Source organism: Cladophialophora immunda (assembly GCF_000835495.1).
Source record: "Cladophialophora immunda strain CBS 83496 unplaced genomic scaffold supercont1.2, whole genome shotgun sequence".
In the NCBI taxonomy this organism is placed as follows: domain Eukaryota; kingdom Fungi; phylum Ascomycota; class Eurotiomycetes; order Chaetothyriales; family Herpotrichiellaceae; genus Cladophialophora; species Cladophialophora immunda.
In genome coordinates, this window is record NW_015622542.1 from 1,788,063 (window position 1) to 1,810,074 (window position 22,012).

The 22,012-nt window shown below is 53.5% G+C and overlaps 5 protein-coding genes across 6 annotated transcripts; 4 read left to right on the forward strand and 1 right to left on the reverse strand.

The window, feature by feature from the left end:
• Window positions 1–66: 66 nt before the first annotated feature.
• PV07_02940 (pre-mRNA-splicing factor clf1) lies at window positions 67–2,511 on the forward strand. The gene has a single exon (XM_016389593.1). It carries the CDS (start codon window positions 237–239, stop codon window positions 2,277–2,279), a length of 2,043 nt encoding a protein of 680 aa, XP_016251495.1. The 5' UTR covers window positions 67–236; the 3' UTR covers window positions 2,280–2,511.
• Window positions 2,512–3,369: 858 nt separating this feature from the next.
• PV07_02941 (uncharacterized protein) lies at window positions 3,370–7,274 on the forward strand. Its single transcript, XM_016389594.1, has one exon. It carries the CDS (start codon window positions 4,066–4,068, stop codon window positions 6,619–6,621), a length of 2,556 nt encoding a protein of 851 aa, XP_016251496.1. The 5' UTR covers window positions 3,370–4,065; the 3' UTR covers window positions 6,622–7,274.
• A 1,856-nt stretch (window positions 7,275–9,130) lies between these two features.
• Window positions 9,131–12,285, forward strand: PV07_02942 (uncharacterized protein). Its single transcript, XM_016389595.1, has 2 exons — window positions 9,131–9,551; window positions 9,652–12,285. The coding sequence occupies exon 2, from the start codon at window positions 9,692–9,694 to the stop codon at window positions 10,889–10,891; it is 1,200 nt and encodes a 399-aa protein (XP_016251497.1). The 5' UTR covers window positions 9,131–9,551; window positions 9,652–9,691; the 3' UTR covers window positions 10,892–12,285.
• Window positions 12,286–12,386: 101 nt separating this feature from the next.
• On the reverse strand, window positions 12,387–15,769 carry PV07_02943 (translation initiation factor RLI1). The gene is made up of 6 exons (XM_016389596.1): window positions 15,506–15,769; window positions 15,427–15,451; window positions 15,343–15,354; window positions 14,878–15,280; window positions 14,662–14,823; window positions 12,387–14,603 (listed from the first exon to the last, which is right to left on the reverse strand). Exons 1-6 carry the CDS (start codon window positions 15,523–15,525, stop codon window positions 13,411–13,413), a joined length of 1,815 nt encoding a protein of 604 aa, XP_016251498.1. The 5' UTR covers window positions 15,526–15,769; the 3' UTR covers window positions 12,387–13,410.
• A 311-nt stretch (window positions 15,770–16,080) lies between these two features.
• PV07_02944 lies at window positions 16,081–21,894 on the forward strand. 2 transcript variants are annotated; one of them, XM_016389597.1, is made up of 3 exons: window positions 16,081–16,217; window positions 16,661–21,098; window positions 21,149–21,894. In XM_016389597.1, the coding sequence occupies exons 1-3, from the start codon at window positions 16,208–16,210 to the stop codon at window positions 21,327–21,329; spliced, it is 4,629 nt and encodes a 1,542-aa protein (XP_016251499.1). In that variant the 5' UTR covers window positions 16,081–16,207; the 3' UTR covers window positions 21,330–21,894. The 2 variants fall into 2 exon arrangements, with proteins under 2 accessions (XP_016251499.1, XP_016251500.1); XM_016389598.1 differs by having other exon boundaries at window positions 16,081–21,098.
• Window positions 21,895–22,012: the final 118 nt, after the last annotated feature.

Consider the following 22,012-nt stretch of genomic DNA (forward strand, 5'->3'; position numbering starts at 1 on the left):
GGACTTGGGCAACGGAAACCTTGGCAAAATTTCTCCGCAGTCACTGCCTTGCCATCTCTGGATGGAAACAAAAGTTCATCAGACGTCTGCTGTAAATGTCCTATCGTCCAAGCCACGTCTCATCCTCTCTGCGCCTTGTTCCGGTCGCCCTTTTGAAATTCCCAAGACCGAGACTGCACTGAGCGATTGGTCCTGATCTACCCTTCGAATTCCCACTCCCGCCTGCGCTCACGAAGATGGATTCTACCAGAGGCCCTCCCAGGGTCAAAAACAAGGCGGCCGCCCCCCAGCAGATTTCGGCGGAGCAACTGCTTCGGGAAGCTGTCGACAGACAAGAAACTGGGCTACAAGCGCCGACTCAACGCTTTGCCGACCTGGAAGAACTGCATGAATTCCAGGGCCGGAAGCGCAAGGAATTCGAGGACTATGTTCGGCGTAACAGAATCAATATGAACAACTGGATGCGCTATGCGCAATGGGAGCTGGAACAGAAAGAGTTTCGCCGAGCAAGATCGATCTTTGAGCGGGCATTGGACGTGGACAGCACAAGTGTGGTCCTGTGGATTCGCTACATCGAGGCGGAGATGAAGAATAGAAACATCAACCACGCCAGAAATCTTCTGGACAGAGCGGTGTCGATTCTTCCCCGGATCGATAAGCTTTGGTACAAGTATGTCTATATGGAAGAAACCCTTGGCAACATTGCCGGGACGAGACAGGTGTTCGAGAGGTGGATGAGCTGGGAGCCAGACGAAGCAGCTTGGCTGGCTTATATTAAGCTAGAGAAGAGGTACGGAGAGTATGACCGCGCGCGGGCCATCTACGAACGCTTCACTATTGTACACCCAGAACCGCGCAACTGGATCCGATGGGCCAAGTTCGAAGAGGAGAATGGGACTAGTCAATTGGTTCGCGATGTTTTTGGCGTCGCCATCGAGACCCTGGGGGAGGACTTCATGGATGAGAAGCTTTTTATAGCATATGCTCGCTATGAGGCCAAACTCAAGGAGTATGAGAGAGCTCGCGCAATCTACAAGTACGCATTGGACCGACTGCCGCGCTCTCGATCCGAGGCACTACACAAAGCATACACACAGTTCGAGAAACAATTTGGCAATCGGGAGGGAGTAGAGGATGTGATCCTCGCCAAGCGACGGGTGCAATATGAAGAGCAACTCAAGACCAACCCTCGAAATTACGACGTGTGGTTCGACTTTGCACGTCTAGAAGAGACCGGGGGCGATGTGGAACGGGTGCGAGATGTCTACGAAAGGGCAATCGCTCAAATTCCGCCTTCCCAGGAAAAACGACACTGGCGAAGATACATTTATCTATGGATCTTCTATGCCCTGTGGGAGGAAATGGCAAACAACGACGTGGAACGGGCAAGGCAAGTCTACCAGGAATGTCTGAAGCTGGTTCCGCACAAGAAATGGACCTTTGCCAAAATCTGGATCATGAAAGCACAATTCGAGGTGCGGCAAATGCAGCTGACAGCGGCGAGGAAGACTCTTGGGCAAGCTATCGGCATGTGTCCCAAGGACAAGTTGTTCCGGAGCTACATTGAACTGGAGAAACAGCTATTCGAATTCGAGCGGTGCCGGACACTGTTTGAAAAGCAGATCGAATGGAACCCGTCCAATAGCCAGGCATGGATCCAGTTCGCAGAGCTGGAGCGCGGACTGGACGATCTGGACCGAGCAAGAGCGATTTTCGAACTGGGGATCGAACAGCCTACCCTGGACATGCCTGAGCTGGTTTGGAAGGCGTACATTGATTTTGAGGAGTACGAAGAAGAGTACGATCGGGCCCGGGCGCTATATGAGCGGTTGCTGAAGAAGACGGACCACGTCAAAGTTTGGATCAACTATGCACGCTTCGAGATCAACGTCCCGGATCCAAACGAGCCCGAGCCGGCAGAGGGCGAGGAGCAACGGGTAAGCGAAGAAGCGAAGAGACGGGCACGAAAGATCTTTGAACGGGCCCACGACTTGTTCAAGTCGAAAGAGCTGAAAGAAGAACGGGTGGACCTGTTGAATGCATGGCGATCATTTGAGCAGACGCACGGTTCGGCGGAGGATATTGACAAGATTGAGAAGCAGATGCCTCGCAAGGTCAAGAAGAGGAGAAAGATCGAGGAGGATCGGTTCGAGGAGTACATTGACTATGTCTTCCCAGCCGACGACGAGAGTGCAGCCAAGATGTCCAAACTGTTGCAGATGGCGCATGCATGGAAGTCGAAACAGCAAGCCAACGGCAGTGCAGATGGCGCGGAGTGAAGCTAGGGGCGAGGCCAGGAGTACTGGCTGCATTCTCCATCCTCGTAGTAGAATAGCACAGCACGGAGGACGAGGTACATGGTGGAGGTACGGGGTTGGTGGCTACATCGCTCAACAGCTAGTAGTATGTCATCGTGCAGCGGAAAGCTGGCTGCAGTTGCTAGTCTACGAGCGCAGTCACAGACCGTGAGTTGGCCTGGGGAGGGACCAGGGTGTCGATAATATTATTCCCTTCTACTACTTTTCGCCCACCCTCTGTGTCTCTCTCTCACACACATTGCCGAGCGACAGAATTCCCCTTCAGGCCTCGCTTCCTGCAATTGGTGACAGGTTTGTTCCACTCTCCTGGCTGTTCACGCAGTAGGCTTGCTGTCTCGTTGGCTCGTTGGCTCGCTTACCCCTGGAAGTTAGCTTCGTGTCATCGCCCCTCGCGCCCCTGTTCGGTGCCTGGCTTGCCTGTTTGTATCCGTACCTGCAGCACGCTCTCCCGGCTGTGGAGATCAAATCCCTCTGGCTCAGCCAATTCCCGCGCTTCAAGTCGACGGCATGAAACACCTCGACCACCTCTTCTCCTCCCCGTCACTCCAACCAAGCCGGATTCCCGCCCTCACACAGGCGTTGGGTGTAACACGTCAAGCCGGGTCACCCGCACCGAAGAAAGAGGAGGCGATCAGGGCAAATTGTCTGGCTGTTCTCGCGGGTGATTTTGGAAGAGGAGGAAAATACGAGACCAAGAAAGCGCTCCAGCTTCAAGCCACGCATTGATCAGTCGTAACTCGTCGACTTGGCTCGCAGTGCCTTGCAGGGAGCTATGTCTCTTTACGGCCCATAGGCACGGTGGCACGGAGTCTATCCGGCCAGTCTACCAGTCTTTGCTCACTACCTGCGCTTCCAAAGCCTTCTTTTGTGTTTCTTTCCGACACTGGGCACCTCGCTTCCCGCAGTCACAACTCACTAGTTGACAACTATTGCGTCCAGAGTCGTGCTGCCATCCCTCCCCTTGCGGACTCCCCCCTCTGCATTTCCTACACCTCTCTCTTCCTCCCTGATGGACATTGCTCACTTTCACACCTCTCTCGAGCTGGAGCCACAGGAACATCTTACCCGCAAATAATCCATTCACTTTTTCCCCTTTGGCCAAGCCCCAGGGCCGATCGACATTGCTCTGTGACAATCCCACGCGCAAAGCTGTTCCACCGACCCACAGGCCCGGACTAAACCAAAGCCAAAGCCCACCTGCGTTGCGGCGCGACTGAGCGCCTCTTCAAACCCAAGGTGACTCCCTTTTCGCGACTTGCCCTCACAGAACAGCTTTCACAGTAACTGCACAGTCATTTCCAAAGCTGTCGAGTCGTGGTACAATCGGTATTCACTATCAGCATCACGCCTTGTTGCGCGCCGAAAACAACCCCTTTGGAGACCTCAATTCGCATTCAACCCACCCGCTGACCGCATCCCCTCAATCGAACTGGACTTTGTCCGAAGATACGTCCTGCTGCTTTGGCCTTCCTGCGCTTCTTGGAGTGGCTGAGACTGGGCTCGATTGCCTCTCGAAAGTAACCCTTGCTTGGGCAACGAAACGATAGCGTACCCTCGCCTTCTAGTAACCGGCAAGACCAGACCACCTCGACCTTCTTTGGCCGTTGAATCCTTTACACAGTCCGTCGCCAACGCACTACACACCCTACAGAATAGACCTTCTCGATTTCTTTCGAGGAGAAAATGCCACTACGGCTTTGACCTTTCGCCCGCGCCCTGCGTTCGGTGACAGATCAGTCCCTTGGAGATGTCAGTGCCCAAGCCTCCTGTTGCGATCAAGAATCAATGCTCCGTTATTCATGACGGAGTCATCTACGTTTATTCGCCAGACGCGTTTCAGACCTTGGCGTTGAAAGAGGGCGCCAAGTGGGAAGAAGAGGCAAATGGCGTGTCAGTAACAGGAGCAGTCTGTGTAAAAGGTGGCCTGGATGGTGACAACTCCAAATCAGCTTTGTATGTTGTGGGTGGCGCGACAAATGCGTCGACAACGGATTATACTGGCTTACAGCGATATTCATTCGAGGACAAATCATGGCAGACTATCGTCCCTGTTGTCAACGTCACCCAAAATCGCCTCTACCATGGAGCGGCTTATTTGAATGCCTCATCGACACTGGTCGTCTATGGCGGGTCCCAGAATGACAACGCTGGGCCGTCCTCAGAGACCTTTACAATCGGGTTGTTTCCTCCTTACTCAGTGCTGGCATACAGCTCGACCGCACCGCCAACAGTCAGTCCTTTTATGTTACCATGGAGCCAGGATCATACCCTGATGGTGGGCGGCAGTTCGACCAATGATAGAGTATTTACATTTGGTCCATCAGATGGCTGGCAAGACCTTGGTCTTACACTGCCGGCTCCACTACCGGATCATTCAATAGCACAGAGCGCCCTTCTCACCCTGCCTGACAACAGCATCATTCTACAAACCTTTGACCTTGGTCAAGTACCACCAACGGTGACGACAAATGTTCTGTTGAATCCAGGGGGTGCTCCCGCCGCATTCGGTGAGACCGCGGGAGGCAGCGCTACTACAGAGACTCCCTCACCCTCTTCCACAACTTCCTCAATCACAAAGAGACAAGTATCACTCGGCACCTACCCCGCGTACAATGATACACTGGCCCCTACAGCGTCTCGGACGGGATTTGATCTAGCACAGGGCGACAATGGACTGGTGGCTTTAGTGGGAGGTAATGACGATAGCCCGGTCCTATTCTTCAATCAGTCTGGGAATGGCTGGGTAGCGTCGTCCCAATTCTTTGGAAATGAACAGCAGCCGCCGGCGTCATCATCGAGTAGGATACCAACGCCCTCGCCGACTTCTTCGAGCTTCCCAACTTTCCCTGCCACTCCCACAGGGTCGAGCACTCCAGCCACAGCAGGTTCTTCTGGCAATAAGAATCAAGGTTTGACTGTACTCGGAGCAGTCCTAGGTGGTATCTGTGGACTTTTGGCGATCCTGGTCATCCTCCTCCTTTGGCTGAGATCTGTTCGAAGAAGGCGGATGGCAGGATCTGAGAAACGCAAAGAATACCCAGACGACAAGAAGAGAAGTGGGGAGTTCAACTATGAAGAACGGGGGCTTCGTCCACTGGCTGGGCTTGGGCAGCCCATGGGACGAAGTCCGATTGCTTCAGCATATATCCCCGAAGCAGACAGTGCCTCCATGTTTGGAGACTCGAAACCTGAGCCGGCTATGCTCATTAGACGTGTATCTTCAGATCAGGCTCCGTCAGGATACCGTGGGTCAGGCATAGGGTTTGGACAGGCATTGTTCAAGCGGGAGAAAGAGAGAGAAAAGGAGAAGGAGAAGGAGAAGATTGGATTGTCCATTTCAAAGCCCATGATGCCCATTTTGAACGATTACCAAGCGCGACCGAGTATTGAACTTGGGAAAGCGACACCTCCTGGCGCACCGGTAGGTGCTGCAGATTCCGAAAGAAAGGCTTCTCAGCGCAAGACTGACGAGGGATGGGGCAAGTACTTTCAGGGCGAACCGCTTTCGGGAAACCGAACAACGTTCTTGTCCCGGAGCTCTGGCGCAAGGAGCGGATTCTGGCCTGGATCCGGCGTCCTGGAAAACTCTAGCCGGTCTCCCAAGTTCATACTTCGGGACAGCGTGGGCAATCCTCTGGAAGCGCAGAATGTTGCAGCTGGGAGCCCGAGTCTTGAACATGGACCCCCTAACCCTCAGTCAAGGGGCTTGCAATCTGTTCAGGGTATATCCGGGCAAATTTCCAATGCCGGCTCTGTGCGAACGGTAAATTCCACGGATGATGACGACGATGACGACGACGACTATGAAGATGAGCAAGTCTTTGACGGAGCGTTCTCAAGTGGAATCCCTGCCAGCGTGCATGACACGCCCTGGACGCCGGTAGGGAATACGTGGTCGGGCCCGCCGCAACGACCGCTGCGGCCTCCGAGCAGTTACCTGGCGGCTCAGCAAGCACAGGCACAGGCGCAGGCGCAACGTTCGCCTCCGACGATAAGCTCAAACGAGACCAGTGATACCGCGGGAACCTTGGATTCATCCATCCCCTCCTTCCCGATGCCCAATTCGGTTCGATCTGCTCAGCCTGGAGGAAGTGAAGGGACCGCCATCAACAACAGTACAACAGTCCATCCAGAAAAGACTCGACCTAGTCACGAACAGCCACCCCGCAGTCAACCCCACGACTATTTCAGCTATAGCGCAGCCCATAAACATAAACGTAGCAACAGTCGGCAACTGCCAGACAACCACGCCAACGTCAACACGGATATGTCCTGGCTCAACCTCGGCACGCCGAGCCGGTGACTATCCAGCCGGTTCTCGCAGGTGCTCTACCAGTTCCTGCTCGATGACGTTGCTAGGAAGCCGCCGGGCAGCAAGGCGTCGCGAGTGAGTAAGGACGAGGGATCTGTTGAGGGCCAGGGTGGGGTCACCGACACAACGACGAAGAAGCATGTGAGCTTGTTTCGAACAAAGTCCATGCCGAAAAACCGCACGCATGCGTTTCATTACCCGCTCCAAGCGGTGAAAAGGGAAACGATACAGGAAGGAGAGGTCTGGGAGGACGAGGCTCTGCCACCTGACCCGGACAGTCCAACGTTGCCTCCTCGGGTGGTACTCGGGAGAGAATCCATGAGGACTGAAGGGTCGAGGGAGAGCAAGAGGCTAACCATGTAAAATGGGAGAGGCGAACGGGAGGAGGCAAAAAGGGGGCGACGTACTACAGCTGCACAAAGCTGGCGTTTTCGATCCTTACATCTCTGCTGCTTTCAGAAGGAGCGCCATGAACAGAGCCGGCAAAATTGCTGGATGAGGTGGAAAGTCGCTCATTTACTGTGCAAAGGGGGCTCAAGATCTGTGATGACGATGATGTTGTATCTATGTCCGACTCATGTACTAGTGTACGATACTGCCAGAGCTAGTTTCAAGATAGCAAGGTGATAATGGTAATGATTCCGTAGACAACATGGTCGGAGCCTCTTGAGCGGTTTGGAACTTGGCCTTCTATTCCCTGCAATCCTAGAGCAAAACATAATTGACCGAGTTTTCTGCATTTGGGCATAGAGTTGTCAATGCGATGAGGTAAAAGCTACAGAAGGCGAGCGAGTTGGAGGAGGATTCATTGCGGAGAGGGAAGAGACCGTCCCATCTCCCAAATAAATCATGCAACGCAGACAGCTGGAGATGAAGGAAAACTTTGCCATGTCGTCTGGGGAGCGCGAATCAAAAGACAGGATCGACGCGCGTGAATGTGCGGAGTGGTTGCTGTTGAAGCCTGGCGAGGCCTGACCGGAGATGGCGCAACATGGGGCAATGTGGACTCCCGAGACAGAGAGACGCTTCCTCATACCGGACGCATGTCTGCAATTTTCTCCTCTTGGTCTCTCTTCCCGCTTTGATGTGGAGAAGACCGGGCAGAATTCTTCACGAAGCTGCAAGCTTGCTTGCCGTCAAGCCGGTGGTAGTAGGGATGGGGACAGCCGGGCATCGACGGCGAGGGTGACAACAACCACCAGGATTGATATACCCATGCGGTTGTCACACGTGCCGGAGGGACAAGCGGGCAGGGAGTCTAAGGATAGTACCAGGGCGGGCAGTCTGGAGGTGGAGTGTTTCCACTTGTTGTAGCCTGTGCTTGACGGTTGATCATGGATCAGCTGAGCGATCAGACAGTTGTCTTACTTCATCATAAGCATCATCATCATCATCATTCTTCCTTTCTCCTCATCCTCATCTGCGTGTCATGTTCCCGGGCCTGAGAGTGACGAAAGCAAGGAAGAGACGAGCAGGGTGCGCGGCGGTCGGCATTCGAACGAGGAGGGACGATGACGTTAAGGCGATCTCGGCGACGAGGCTGTTCTTTGCTTGTCTGGGCCAACCTCGAGACAATCATGACATTGGCTGTGCGACAGGGTTCGTATCTTGGCTGTCTTTCCGTATCTCTCTCTCTCTGATAATAGTCCTTGGACTCTTTCGGGGATGTGGCCACTCCTCCGTGTTTGCCCGTATCAAATATGTAGGTTCTGGCTTATCTCGTCCGGACCCAAAGATAACGAGCCCACAACTGGCGTTTTGCGAGTGGTGGCGGTTCAACCCGGGCTGGGAGGGCGGTAGTTTGTCGCATGCATTTCAGAGATTTTCTAGTGTGGTCGGAGCGTCAAGCAAGCAGGATATGAGATGAGCACCAAAGAGAACGGGGGACACGGAGGGGTTTGCGCAGGCGATGGTGCTTGGTGAGGAAGACTCGATTCTGTGAATCATGCCCATGTGTTGGTCTCGAGGGCCCCTTATTGGGTACTGGGTTGGGACCCCACAAGCCCTCGGTCTCAGCCCAACTGCTCGTCTGTAGCCTGTCAGAGCGCCGATCTGTAGCCACGCGGCATCCCCCAGAGTTCCTGCTTATAGGCCTATCAGGTCCAGGAGAAGCGCCCCGGGAGGCAGCCATTTGGTGCCCGGTGCTGCTCGTACATGAACCCGTGATGGCCACAACTTCCGACCAGCCCGCTCCACCGATTCCCGGAGGGTGGGTGGGGGTGTTCAGCTGGCCCAATTCTCCCATGCCAATTGCAGGCTCTCCGTCCAGCTTGTGGCCGAATTGGCCCTTTCTGGGAGACTGACGCCCTCCCACGCCTCGCCCCCCCAACCAACTTCCTCCCCGTTGGACCTTGGAACCTGCTCGTGGGCAAGGGCCTTTGTTTCTCGAGGGCCCTGGGGACAAGTGGTGACCAGTGACCACGCCTAGCCGCTTACCCAGTAGGTACCTAGGGCACCCCCCTTCCCAAGACTTCCAGGTCCTCATCTCCATCCATCCCCCCATCCTCGCATTCCCGTCTGCAACTCTGCATACAACAAACCCAGCATTACCCAATCTGTCTGCCAACCAAGTCGGCACCTGCACAACCACTGCGCAACCAACTTCGCCCACCACCCCCGCTTTGTTTATCAGAACGTCCATTCACTTCCATCGTCTTGTCTTTCTCTCTTTCTTCCCCTCTACATCTTCCTTATCCAAAGGGAAGATTTCGCTGCAAAGGGAGACCACCGTCCAGGTCGTCTCTTCTCGCCACGCTCCTACTCAGAAGCTCACCAACCCTGCGTCGCTGACCCAACAAACCACCTTTGGCCTGGTATCTGACCTCTGCGCAACATTGCCCAACCAGTGTCCTCAACCACCGCCCGATCCCGATAACTGCTATCGTCACTTGTATCTGTCGAATACTGAATACTGTCGTGTGGTGAGTCATAGCCATCCATCTATATCACTAGGTGGCCATCTTCCCCTATGACGCGTCGCGATCTCTCCCTGCTGCACCAGCTGACTCATACATCGCATAGCATCCAACGCACGATTCCTCATCGCAGCATACCAAGAACAATGGCTCCTCCGTCTGTTTCGGCTCTGGGTATGGCCCTCAACGGCAAGTCCGCGTCTGTCGACATTCCAAAGCCTCGCGATGCCCTCAAAGGCCGGGACAACTTCACTGCTGTAACGGCCAACTCCTCCTCGAAGAAGCGTTCTGGCATGTTGCCGACTCCTCCAAACTCCATCTCCCCGAATCTCCCACCGCGCGGCCATGGTCGTCGAGACAGCAACCAGCACGGTCCCATGTCGCCCAAGAGCGCGGCGCTGGATTCGGACATCGACTTGCAAGATGCGCCTGATAACCCGAAGCCGACCGCGTTGAGCGCCGAAGCTCTTGACAGCCTAGGTGATCTGGACTCGGCTGGCGCCATCACCCCGAGCATGTTGGCAAAACATCATCTCCCCGACATCTTGTTGTCGCACGGCCCGCTGGCCATCAGGCACATCATGGGCTATCTGACAACCTCGGTGCCCGGCTTCTCTCGCATCACTTCGGCCAAAGCGCGTCGCTTGGTCGTGGCGGCGCTTGAAGGCAAAGGTGGTGGGCTAGAAGGTGCCGGCCGCGACGGCGACGTTATATTTGAAAAGGTCGGATGGGGGCGATGGGACGCTCGAATGAAGGGCCAGCCACCTCGCGAGCGTCAAGGCTCTACCATCACTCCTCCAGGCAGTTTACCATCTTCCTACTCCCAACCAGGCCTTCAAGTGCCGAACCAACGTTCCTGGCGTACGGGTTCGGAAAATCTGGGAACCAGCTACACCGGCAACTCAGCGGTCTTCTCCCACTCCGAGATGGATTATGAGGACCAAGATATGCTGGAGCATGAAGCCGACAAGATGTCCTTGGACAACGACGACGACGGCTACGTCTCTTCCGTCGCTCCGGAACCTTTTGATGAGGATCTCGGTGACGGGGAGATGACGGACGAAGAGGACTGGGCCAGTATTGGCGCTGCAGCACTTCGAGCCAGGTCTCTCCCCAACCAAGGCAGGTCGGTGTCTGGTCCAGCCAGACTATATCAGCCCATAGCGACCTACTCTTACCGGCCAAGGTATCGCTCCAAAACACCAGGCGATGTCGCCCAAACTGCCCCAACCAACCCGATCCCCGTCAACCACTCGACGACTTTTGCATTTCCCAACGGCGCTGGCGTCAATGACTCTCAGGAACGAGCCGCAATCGAAGCCCTCCTGAGTCTGGGATCTATGTAACATTATGATGACTTTTTGGAGAAAACGACCGGTTCCTCCCGTTGGACGGTCGACGCGCAATTTGGCCGGCATTCAACATTGCAAGCCCTCCTTGGGATGCACGGTACTCAATCATTGCACTCGTGACTTCTTGACGAAGGTCACGAAATTTTTGGGCGTTTTGGCAATCTTTTATTACGACACCGCACTCCACTGATGAATGACTTTTTGACGACCTTGAGCCTCTGACCAAAGCTGGCTCGGTTCGGTGGATGATCCCTTCTCTTTGTTTTGGTTTTACCAACAGCCGCGAAAGCTGTTATTCGACTTCACTTCTCTCCCGATCGACAGCTCGATCTTGGCCTTGTCGACGGACAGCGATGCTTATCGACTCGCACGTTGCCGGCGCACGGTACCTTACCTCTCACGATATTTCATTTGTAATGCATCTTTCAGCTACCGCTTGACAGCGGGAGAACCCAGACCAAGACTGGGCAGGTTGCGATTCCGACAACTACTAAGGACGAAAAGGGATGATGAAGAGCACACAACTCGTCTCGCAGGGGCTCTACTCGCCGGTCCTCTTTATTGATCGTACTGGGAATATGGTTCTGCAGCTCTGTCATATTAGTTTATTGCACGGAGTGATGAGTTGCGTCGCCCGGAGAATTATCGTCTCTCAACCGGTATCTTGTCGTCGACATACGGTAATGACGCGGATGATAGGTATTGTGTCAAAGGGTATACCTACAACAATAGCTACATCGAAACATTTCTTTTGTTCATGGTGGAGGAGACGGCATCTCACTCATTATGAGACACTGAGCTGCTGGGTATGCGGTTGCCCACCCAACTCTCAAGGGCAGTCGCCTGAAGCACTCGACACACAACCAAGTTGGAAAAGACGGAAGGGACGGACAAGAAGAAACACCTCGGACAGACAAGGAGGTGAACCTGAGATGGCACTGAGGATAGGTTGACTTTGGAAGAGGCCGTTTCGTCTTGTTAATGTACTTCTTTTGTTCCTGGTGTTGGCTTTTTCGAGTATGCTCGTTGGTCGACCAGGTGTTCCGGCGACTCTATATCGGCACTTTGGGGTGAGATGCGTATGTGCGCGAATGTTTGCGAGAGACGGAGGGCATAGAGGAGGGAAGAGATGGTGAAGATGGGCGTTGGTTTCAACTACCCCGAAGCACCTAATGTGTGAGGTGGAAGACAGGATACTTACTCGGTATACCGAGACGAAACTGTCCGAGGTTGAAATGGTTGGGATAAGATTGATTGATTGATTGATTGCTACCTAGTTGTTTCCACAACGATTCAGTTGGGACAAAGTCAATGCAATTCACCATCAGCCAGGAATAACGTTCTTCTGCCCCAGTCTTGCTCTTCGTCCTTTTGCTGTATTCCCCCGTCTACTCGTCTGGCAAAGGCACGCCCATGACCATAGAATGGGAGACGAACGCGCCTTGGGATGCAGGGATGCTTGGATCGGGCCGGGCCGATCGGCAGGCCGGTGTAATGGATCGGTCGGGCGGTTGGGAACTGGGGAACTTTGGGATCGAGGGGTAGGGGTCCGGGGATCCAGGCATGAGCGTCCAGAGGACAACCACCACCACCATCACCCACGATATATAGCACAGGCGAGGAATTGGGCGCAGTACTGACGCACGAAAAGGGAAACGTCCAAGGCAGGGACGCTGAGAGATCAAGGTACCCTTTTCTGGAAGCGATAGATATTTGTTCGTATCCGTCTGGCGTCCGTCTGGACGAGTGAATGAATGACTACGGGTCAATCCAATCCCCTGCAACACGAAGCCGCCGCTTTATCTCTCACTACTGCACCGATCTTCCCTTCGTGTTTCGAATGATGGCGATCCTGTAATATACTCTTCTGTCCCAGTTTCCCAATGAAAGCCAGGACGCTTCCTCCTCCCTCTGGTCCGGCGGGCAGGAGACGTTTCTTCGCCGTAGCCGACCTCACCCTTACGTTGACCCTTTCGGTCTTCCATGCTCTGTCGGAGCCGTTACAACTTCATGTCGGACGTTGGACGCCAAGTGGATTTTGGTAAAGCAACCCAGGATACCACATGTCGATGGCTAGTCCGATCGGCGGTGGCCGATCCAAGCTGGACTCAGAGCTGTGCTTCTCGTAAGTGATGACCGACTCGATCTCGATTTTGACCCATCAAAGCAGCCAAGAGGCCTCTGAGACAGCCGGTACATGGCGAGAAGCACACAACCCAACAAGTCGTGTTCCGCCGCCGCAACCACCTACAGTCAGCCTCGTCCTCATTGTCATGGTCCTCAGCCTCGTCATCGTCCGAGACGACGACTCCACCTCGGCGCTTTTTGGCACTTTTACCCGTGCTTTTCAGCCTTGAGGCCGCCCCGGCGTCGAAAGGTTCGTTACATTCGTCATTCTTATTCTCGTGATGCTGGTGCTGGCGTTCATGCTCGTGGTGTTCGTCATGACGATCATTGCGTCGATGATCGCGTTCATTCTTGAAGATGCCCTTCGCGAATGTTCAAGGAAAATTTCAACTCGTTTCCTCCAGGAAGAAGTAGTTCCCGGATAGTTTCTGCTCTTGGTCCAATTGGGATTGGTACTTATTGATACGTGGACGGTACGAGTTGGGGTCCCGGCGGAAGGTGACATCCAAGTTCTTGAGGAACTTGTTGCAGCCGGTCAGCAGGGATTCCGGGGTGTTGGCACGGGCGTCCACGGAAGGTTTGCCGTCAAACACGATGACACGATCGGCAAGGTAGGTGGCCATGATGAAGTCGTGTTCGACAACGAAGGCCGTTTTCTTGCTGTGCATGATGAAGCGTTTGATCACACGCGCGGCGATGATACGTTGCTCGGAATCCAGGTAGGCGGAAGGCTCATCGATCAAGTAGATGTCTGCCGGAAGACCGAGTGCCAAGACAATCGCCACACGTTGCAACTCACCCCCAGACAGGTTCTGCACTTCCTGGTCGATGAAGTCGTCGATCTTGAGAGGCTTGTAGACATCAGTCTGGAACTGCGGGTTCAAGAAGGAGGCCTTGATTCGCTTGAAGAAAAGCTGGCGGACAGTGCCCTGGAACTTGGGAGTGATCTTTTGCGGTTTCATCGAAATGTTCATGGCGGGGACCTTCTGAGTGCCATCGGGCTTCTCCACGCCAGCGAGCAACTTGCAGAAGGTCGTTTTGCCAGTACCATTCTCGCCCATCATGACAATGATTTCGGAGTCGGTGAACTTTCCCTTTTGGATCTTCAAATGGAACGAGCCGAGAGTCTTCTCCATCGAGGGGTATTCAAAGGCACGGGCTTTGTCGACCATATAGTCCTCACCGGCTTCGGCGATGCGGAAGGTCAGGCTTTCCTCACGGAAACGCAAGTTCTCGGTGGGTATGTTGCCATCAAGGAAGATGTTGATGCCTTCCCGAACCGAGGCAGGAAGAGTAACCACTCCATACACAGCAGGTCTACCGTAGAGGACACAGATGAAATCGGACAGATAGTCAAGGACTGACAGATCGTGTTCGACGACAATAACATAGTCATCGGGTCTGAGCAGTTCGCGAATGGTCCTGGCGGCGCTGAGACGTTGTTTGACATCAAGGTATGACGAGGGTTCATCAAACATGTAGACATCCGCCTTTTGGACGCAAACGAGGGCAATAGCAAACCGCTGCAACTCTCCACCAGAGAGAAGACCAATCTCTCGGTCGGAAACAGCATTCAGCTCTGCAAGAGTAGTTAGTCCTTGTCTTCTTCTCGCTTGTGACATGACCTCGTCACTCACCGAGCACATCCATGATGTGGTTGAGATTGCCCAATTCGGACTTGGCTTCAATGAGCGGCTTGACTGTCTTCACTGGGCCCTTGATGGCGCGTGGGAGTTGATCCACATATTGTGGCTTGACGATGGCTTTGAGATTGTCTTCGAGTACTTTTGTGAAGTAGTCTGGTGGCCCGGGTTAGAAGTCCGCCTTCAAACAGAGCTCGTGGTGTTGCTCACTCTGCAATTCAGATCCACGGAAGTATCTCAGGATCTCTTCCCAATCCGGTGGGTTGTCATATCGCCCCAAGTTGGGTTTCAACTTGCCACTGAGAATCTTCAAGGCTGTACTCTTTCCGATACCGTTTGTCCCCACCAATCCCAAAACCTGACCAGGCCGTGGCATAGGCAGTCTGTGCAACTTGAAGCTGTTTGCCGAATATCGGTGGGTGACTTGGGTTTCAAGATTTGTTGGCAGATTGATGATATGAATGGCACCAAACGGGCATTTCTTGGGGCAGATACCGCAGCCGATGCACAGCATTTCCGAGATGTATGCGATTTTGGACTCGGGGGTGACTTCGATGCACAGTTTGCCGGTTCGGACAACAGGGCATGATTTCTTGCATTCTTGACGGCATTTCTGGTGACAGGGTCAGCCCTTGGTATCTACAGAATTTGGGTGTTGGTGGGTGTTTGGCTCACCTTTGGCTTGCACTGCGGGGCAGATTTTCAATTGTTAGCCAACATACAAACGGTGAAGTAGAGGCGAGTAGAGGCTCTCCCTACCTTGTCGCTATTGACAATTGCAATTCTGGGACACTCAATCAGCCCTTAGCCGTCGGGATACCACTGAATGAGAACATACCTCGTCAATTTGTCCGCCATTGTGGCTCGAGTTGAGGGGGACCGATGGTGGAGGAACTAGTTGCAGATGGCTGAAAGAAACGACGCTGTGGGAAGAAGAGAAGTTTGAACAAGGGAAATTGGGAAAATTTGCGTAAATGGGTCACCGCCAACAATAGCAGCAGCCAACTGACCTGCCAGGTGGCTATTGTGGTTGATTGAGAGTGCGGTGAGAGAGTGAATTGAATGAGGGCTGTGAATTGTGGACGGGCAGAAATGGTCCTCGACGGGGCCTGCGTGAATGACACACAACAGTCAGTGGCCGGCCAAAAAATCAAAATTCCTAGGCGCGTGATTGGGCCAGGCGCCCATGTCCCGCCTAACCTGCCCAAACCAGCCCAAACCAATGCCCAACCAGACCCTCCCGGCGTCTGGTGAGCTGGGCGGTTCAGGCGGCGAGCAGGTCCTCCCTAAACCTAACTCGCTTTCTCGCTAACTGGCTGGCTGGCTCGGTATGGAGCAGGTCCTTCCCTGCCGCTTGCCCTGTCAAACTGCGCTTGCACTTCCTCTTACTTTTTACCCCAAAGCCTCGTCCCTCTCTCGTCTCGTGTGAGCCCATATTTCTCTCCATCCACACCCACACCACTCTTCCAGACCACTTCTATATACACGCTCTAGTCCGACCTCAAGCGATCTTCAGGTGCCTGATGGGCTCTGTCCTCTGATGATGGAGTGTAAGTCATCCCGTTGTCGCGCTGGTTTTGCTCGTTCCATTTCCAGACTCGGGTCCCCGTTCCTGTGATCGGCGGCTGCTCGGCCTCGTCTTCAAGCTCAGCGCTCCCCAGTCAAGTACAACACATCTCGGTTGAAGAAATCTTGCAACTTGTCGGAAATGCCATACTCTGTTCTGCTGTGCTCTCCAGGACCGTCTTTGGCCGAGATTCGGCAGGGAAAGCCGCGCAAGAGTCACCCGACTTTTACACAACCTAAATCATCTCGTCGTCCTCCAACTTCATCGAATCCATCTTATATTGCCCATTGTTCATCTCACAAACACTCTACGTTACCTTCTTGAAGCTTTTCTGAATCGCGGGAGCCCAAATCACCTGGTCCCGCGGTTGTTTTAGGACCGGTCTCCTCCGTGTGCCCGACCTTGCTGACGCTCTCTTTCTTACAGCCTCCGGTGCCCTCGCCGATCCGCAACCTCCCTCAATATCCCAACCCTCACCAACTTCTGAACCTCCTCCGTCACCGCCCGACACCCTCATGCAGAACGGCGCCAAATACTCTGACAGTGAGAGCGAACTGTCGGAGCCCGCGGAGCCTGCTGCTGCCGGACCCTCGTCGTCACATGCCGACAACGAGGATTACGATGAACACATGCCCGATCATGACGAACCCAGCTCAGATGAACCTGATGCTGAAGGTGATGCTGATTATGAGATGGATGTCTCCATGCGGGTAAACGGTGCACCAGTGGAAGAGGGCCATTCTTCCTCGGATGATTCCATTAGACCTGCGAAGAGGAAGGCACATCCACTCGAAGAAGATGACTACATTCGGAATAACCCAGAAATGTATGGTCTGAGACGGAGCGGAAGGGCTCGACACGTTCCCAATATGGCAGAATCCTCTGAGGAGCATGACTCGGACTCGGACGTTGTTGCTCCTCCCCGGAAGCGGCCGCGCCACATCTCTCAACGCTCGTCAAAGCAGCCTACCCCTATAGTCGAGTCTCCCTCCGATTCTGACGACGATTCCGATGCTTATGGCGGTCGACGCGCAAAGCTGTCCAAGAAGCAGCGTCGACGGTTGTTGCAGTCTGCCGAGAGCCTGACACCTCAACACGCTGAAATCCGTTTCTCCACTCGTCGAGCTGCCAAAGTATCCACGTACAACGAGGACGACGACGACGACATGTTCGAAGAGGATGACCCCGAGACAATGACACCCAACTACTGGGTAAACGGTCAGGAGGACAACTCGCCCGCCATTGACATTGTCTTGAACCATCGTCTCAAGGCTGATGTTACCACGCCGACGCACTCGAGGGACGAGTACGAGTATCTCATCAAATGGCAGCAAAAGGCGTACTACCACGCTACCTGGGAGACGATTGAGTCACTTGCTGGCGTCCGGAGCGTCCGGCGTTTGGAAAACTACATCAAGAAGACCTTAATGGAGGATATTCGCATCCAGACCGACCCCAACATCGCGCCAGAAGATAAAGAGAAGTGGATCCTGGACCGTGAACAATACATCGATGCCCTCGATGACTACAAGAAGGTCGAAAGGGTCATTGGAGACCGCGATGGCGAAGAAGGTACTACTGAATACTACGTCAAGTGGAAAGGCCTCTTCTATGACCAAGCTACCTGGGAAGCATCAACCCTGATCAGTCAGATTGCACAGACCGAGATCGACAGATATATCAACCGCAGGCGAGAAGAGTTCAAGTCCAACCCAACTGAGAGCAACCCCTCGACTCGTTCCCCGTTTCAACCAGTCCGAGATCAGCCATCCTACATCAAAGGCGGCACACTCAGAGATTTCCAGATGACCGGCTTGAATTTTCTCGCATACAACTGGGTCAAAGGCAAGAATGTTGTCCTCGCCGACGAGATGGGTCTCGGCAAGACCGTCCAAACTGTTGCATTCCTGAGTTGGCTTAGACACGATCGCGGTCAGCAGGGGCCTTTCCTTGTCACCGTTCCTCTGTCCACTATGCCGGCCTGGGCAGAAACTTTCGATCTCTGGACGCCTGATATCAACTACGTGGTCTACAACGGCAATCAGACGGCTAGGAATATCATCAAAGACTACGAGTTATTACCCGATGGAAACTTTCGCCATCCGCGCTTCCACGTTCTCCTCACAACCTACGAGTATGTGTTGCAAGATGCGCCGTTCTTGAGTCAGATTAAATGGCAGTTTATGGCTGTGGATGAAGCCCACCGTCTGAAGAATCGTGATTCTCAGCTGTACGACCGATTACGAGAGTTCAAAGCCCCAGCTCGACTACTAATTACCGGTACTCCTGTCCAGAATAATCTTGGGGAACTTTCTGCCTTATTCGACTTTTTGAACCCTGGTGTGGTCAACATCGATGAGAACATGGACCTGACCAACGAGGAAGCAAGTGCTAAAATAGCCAAACTCACCGAGGACATCAAGCCATACATGCTTCGGAGGACCAAGCAGAAAGTGGAGAAAGACCTGCCGCCAAAGACCGAAAAGATCATTCGCGTTGAACTGTCCGACATCCAGCTTGAATATTATAAAAATATTCTGACCAAGAACTATGCCGCCCTCAACCAAGGTGCCAAAGGACAGAAACAATCGCTTCTAAACATTATGATGGAGCTGAAGAAGGCCAGCAATCATCCATTCATGTTTCCCACTGCCGAGGAACGCCTTGTTCCGGAAGGTGCTCGACGTGAGGAAGTGTTGCGAGCCTTGGTCACCAGCAGTGGCAAGATGATGCTTCTCGACCAACTTCTCACAAAGCTCAAACGTGACGGCCACCGTGTCTTGATCTTCAGCCAGATGGTCAGGATGCTTGATATCCTCGGAGACTATATGGATTACCGAGGGCATGCCTACCAACGTCTCGACGGCACTATCGCTGCAGGCCCTCGCCGCATAGCCATTGATCATTTCAATGCTCCGGACAGCACCGATTTCTGCTTCCTGCTCTCGACCCGCGCCGGTGGTCTCGGGATCAACCTGATGACCGCCGACACGGTCATCATCTTTGACTCTGACTGGAACCCTCAGGCGGATCTGCAAGCAATGGCTCGAGCTCACCGCATTGGTCAAGTCCGACCAGTAAGTGTGTACCGCTTGGTATCCAAGGAGACTATCGAGGAAGAAATCCTCGAGCGTGCTAGAAACAAATTGATGCTTGAATTCTTGACCATACAACGTGGTGTCACCGACAAGGAGACACAGGCTCGCCGGAACGCCTTGGTTGGGGAACCAGGTAGTTCTAGTGAGATCTCAAGAATTCTCAAGAAACGCGGTCAGAAGATGTTTGAGCAAACTGACAACCAGAAGAAGCTCGAGGAGCTGGATCTAGATGCAGTGCTCAATAACGCCGAAGACTACAAAGTTGAACAACCGGATGGCACCGACGCTGACGGTGGAGAAGAGTTCCTTCGAAGCTTCGACTTTGTCGACGTCAAGGTCGATGAACTTTCTTGGGACGACATCATTCCCAAGGCACAGTTAGAGGAGATCAAGAAAGAGGAGCAGCGAAAGGCCGACGAAAAGTTTCTGGCGGAAGTCATTGAACAAAACAAGCCTCGAAGTAGGAATCACCAGGTGGAGGATCGTGAGGCGCGCAAAGCTCGACGCCATGAGCAACGCCACAAAGACGTCGAATCAGAGAGCGAATCCGATGAAGGTCCGAAGGCAGATCCGTCGCGTCCATTGAGTGAGCGTGAATATCGATATCTCATCAAAGGCCATCTCCGCTACGGCTCCATTGACGACCGTCAAGAAGAGTTTTTGGCAGAAGCTCGTCTCCGCGGTAGAGACCTCTCCGTTGTCAAGGCCGCGATGAAAGAAGTCTGGGACAAGTCGGAGGAGCTGTTCAAAGAAGAGCAACGACGAATGGCGGACCTTGAACGGACATCGAGCCGGCCAATCACCAAAAAGGACAAGAAAGCAGTCTTGTTCGAGTTACACGGCGTCAAAAGAATCAATGCTGAGACTATTCTTGAACGGCCTGGAGAGATGCGTCTCCTCCGAGATGTCACGTCAAAGGAGGCCGACTACAAATCATTCCGCATCCCAGAAGCGACCAAAGCTGCGGGATATTCTTGCCCCTGGGGGGCGAGAGAAGATGGTATGCTGTGTGTAGGTATTGCTCGACATGGCTATGGTGCTTGGGAAAAGATCCGTGACGATCCCGACCTTGGCTTGAAAGACAAATTCTTCCTGGAAGAGCATCGAGTCGATAAGAAAGCAGAACGCGAGAGGATGGATGATAAGAACGCCAAATCCCCTGGTGCAGTCCACCTTGTTCGCCGCGCCGATTATCTAATTTCCGTCCTAAAGAGCAAGTATGCAGACGACCCAGCAGCCAGGCGAGCTGTGGAAAACCACCACCGCAACAACAAGAAATTTCACGCCGAGAAATCTGCCGGGTCTCCCGCTTCCATTGTGAATCGCAAAGGACATCGCGATTCTGAGAAACCTCGACACAGAGCAGTCAGCCAGACTCATCGCGAGAGCTCTGAAAGATATGGGACCCCGAAATCTGAGGGTCGTCACGGCCATGTCAAGCATGACAGTGAAGGCAGAGAACATAAAGAGCGCAGACACCGTGATGAACATGCTCACAGCTCTCACCATCGGCACGGCAGTGATCACCGACGAATTGAAAATCCGGCCAACGCCGCTTCGTCCGAAGTGGATCCTCTCTTGGACATGTTGTTCAAGCCTGTCAGGGAAAGCTTGAGGAAGATCAAAGCCACAACAAAGGGCGCAATACCGGACGGGCAGACCCGAGCTAACGAGTTGCGAGTCCTACTCAAGCAGATCGGAAATTTCATCACCGACCAAGTTGCGGAACTCGACGACAACCAAGAGTCTGTGGAGAAGCGCTTCTGGTGAGTGTTGTCGATGAACGTCCTGCATGGGTCTTGCTAACACATCACAGGGACTACGCCGCCACATATTGGCCCAACAAGGGCATCAAAGGTAAAGAGCTTCAAAACATCCACGGCAAGATCGTTGCGTCGGACAATAAGCTTGCAGGCGAAGGTTCACCCAACGACGAATCTAGTAACGTCGACGGTCGAGCGACGAACGGGAGCTATCAGACTTCACCTCCGCGTTAGGAAGCGGAGGTTTTCGTGAGGATGCCCAGATAGGTGGTGCGTTCACGGCTGTAAGATACGCAGATATGAGTATCAAAAGAAATATTCGACCTACTTGACTGGGTTTGCATCTTACATTTACAAGGGGAAACACATATGGGAAACGCATTTACTTCGAAAAGAAAATATTGCTAAACAAGTTATACTTATATCAACGGAGTCGGTCGGTAGGGTCAACGGTATCGCACACGGAAGATACTCTGCAACCCCATTGAAGATGGATGAAGACAAGTTCCGGATGACCGTGGGAAGAGGAAGTGGACCAGCGAATTTAGCAGGACAATCGTCTAATCTGCTTTCGGGGTGAGGCTGGCACAATCTTTTTCAGTCCTTGATTTTCCGGGGTTCAACGAAGGGCTGGCGTTGAATTGGATTGGACAAAAAGTCATTCGACACGCAGCGATTGCCCAAGCGAGGAGTATGGGAGTTCAGATGAAGACAAAGACCATTTTTGTTTGGGAGGAAGAAGGAGAAAAGGCTGGAATGACCTGTGGGGGATGGACAACTGAATCTCGCTCCCGGGGGGGGGGGGTGGGAAGGTTAATGCGAACGAAGCTATGGTGATGGGATCGAACGGCCGTGGACATGTACGCTCTCAAGAATGACGACGACGTGGGGGAGTGGGAGACAGATCCAGAGAAGGC

What these genes read in the sequence shown, in the direction of transcription:
- PV07_02941 (XM_016389594.1), top strand. Translation starts at nt 4,066, where the DNA reads ATGTCAGTGCCCAAGCCTCCTGTTGCGATCAAGAATCAATGCTCCGTT.
- PV07_02942 (XM_016389595.1), top strand. Translation starts at nt 9,692, where the DNA reads ATGGCTCCTCCGTCTGTTTCGGCTCTGGGTATGGCCCTCAACGGCAAG.
- PV07_02943 (XM_016389596.1), bottom strand. Translation starts at nt 15,525, where the DNA reads ATGGCGGACAAATTGACGAG. An exon ending in CCGTGGATCTGAATTGCAGA is followed by an intron (nt 14,824 to 14,877) that starts GTGAGCAACACC and finishes CCGGGCCACCAG; the next exon opens with ACTACTTCACAAAAGTACTC. An exon ending in CCACATCATGGATGTGCTCG is followed by an intron (nt 14,604 to 14,661) that starts GTGAGTGACGAG and finishes CTACTCTTGCAG; the next exon opens with AGCTGAATGCTGTTTCCGAC.
- PV07_02940 (XM_016389593.1), top strand. Translation starts at nt 237, where the DNA reads ATGGATTCTACCAGAGGCCCTCCCAGGGTCAAAAACAAGGCGGCCGCC.
- PV07_02944 (XM_016389597.1), top strand. An exon ending in TCTGTGGAGAAGCGCTTCTG is followed by an intron (nt 21,099 to 21,148) that starts GTGAGTGTTGTC and finishes AACACATCACAG; the next exon opens with GGACTACGCCGCCACATATT.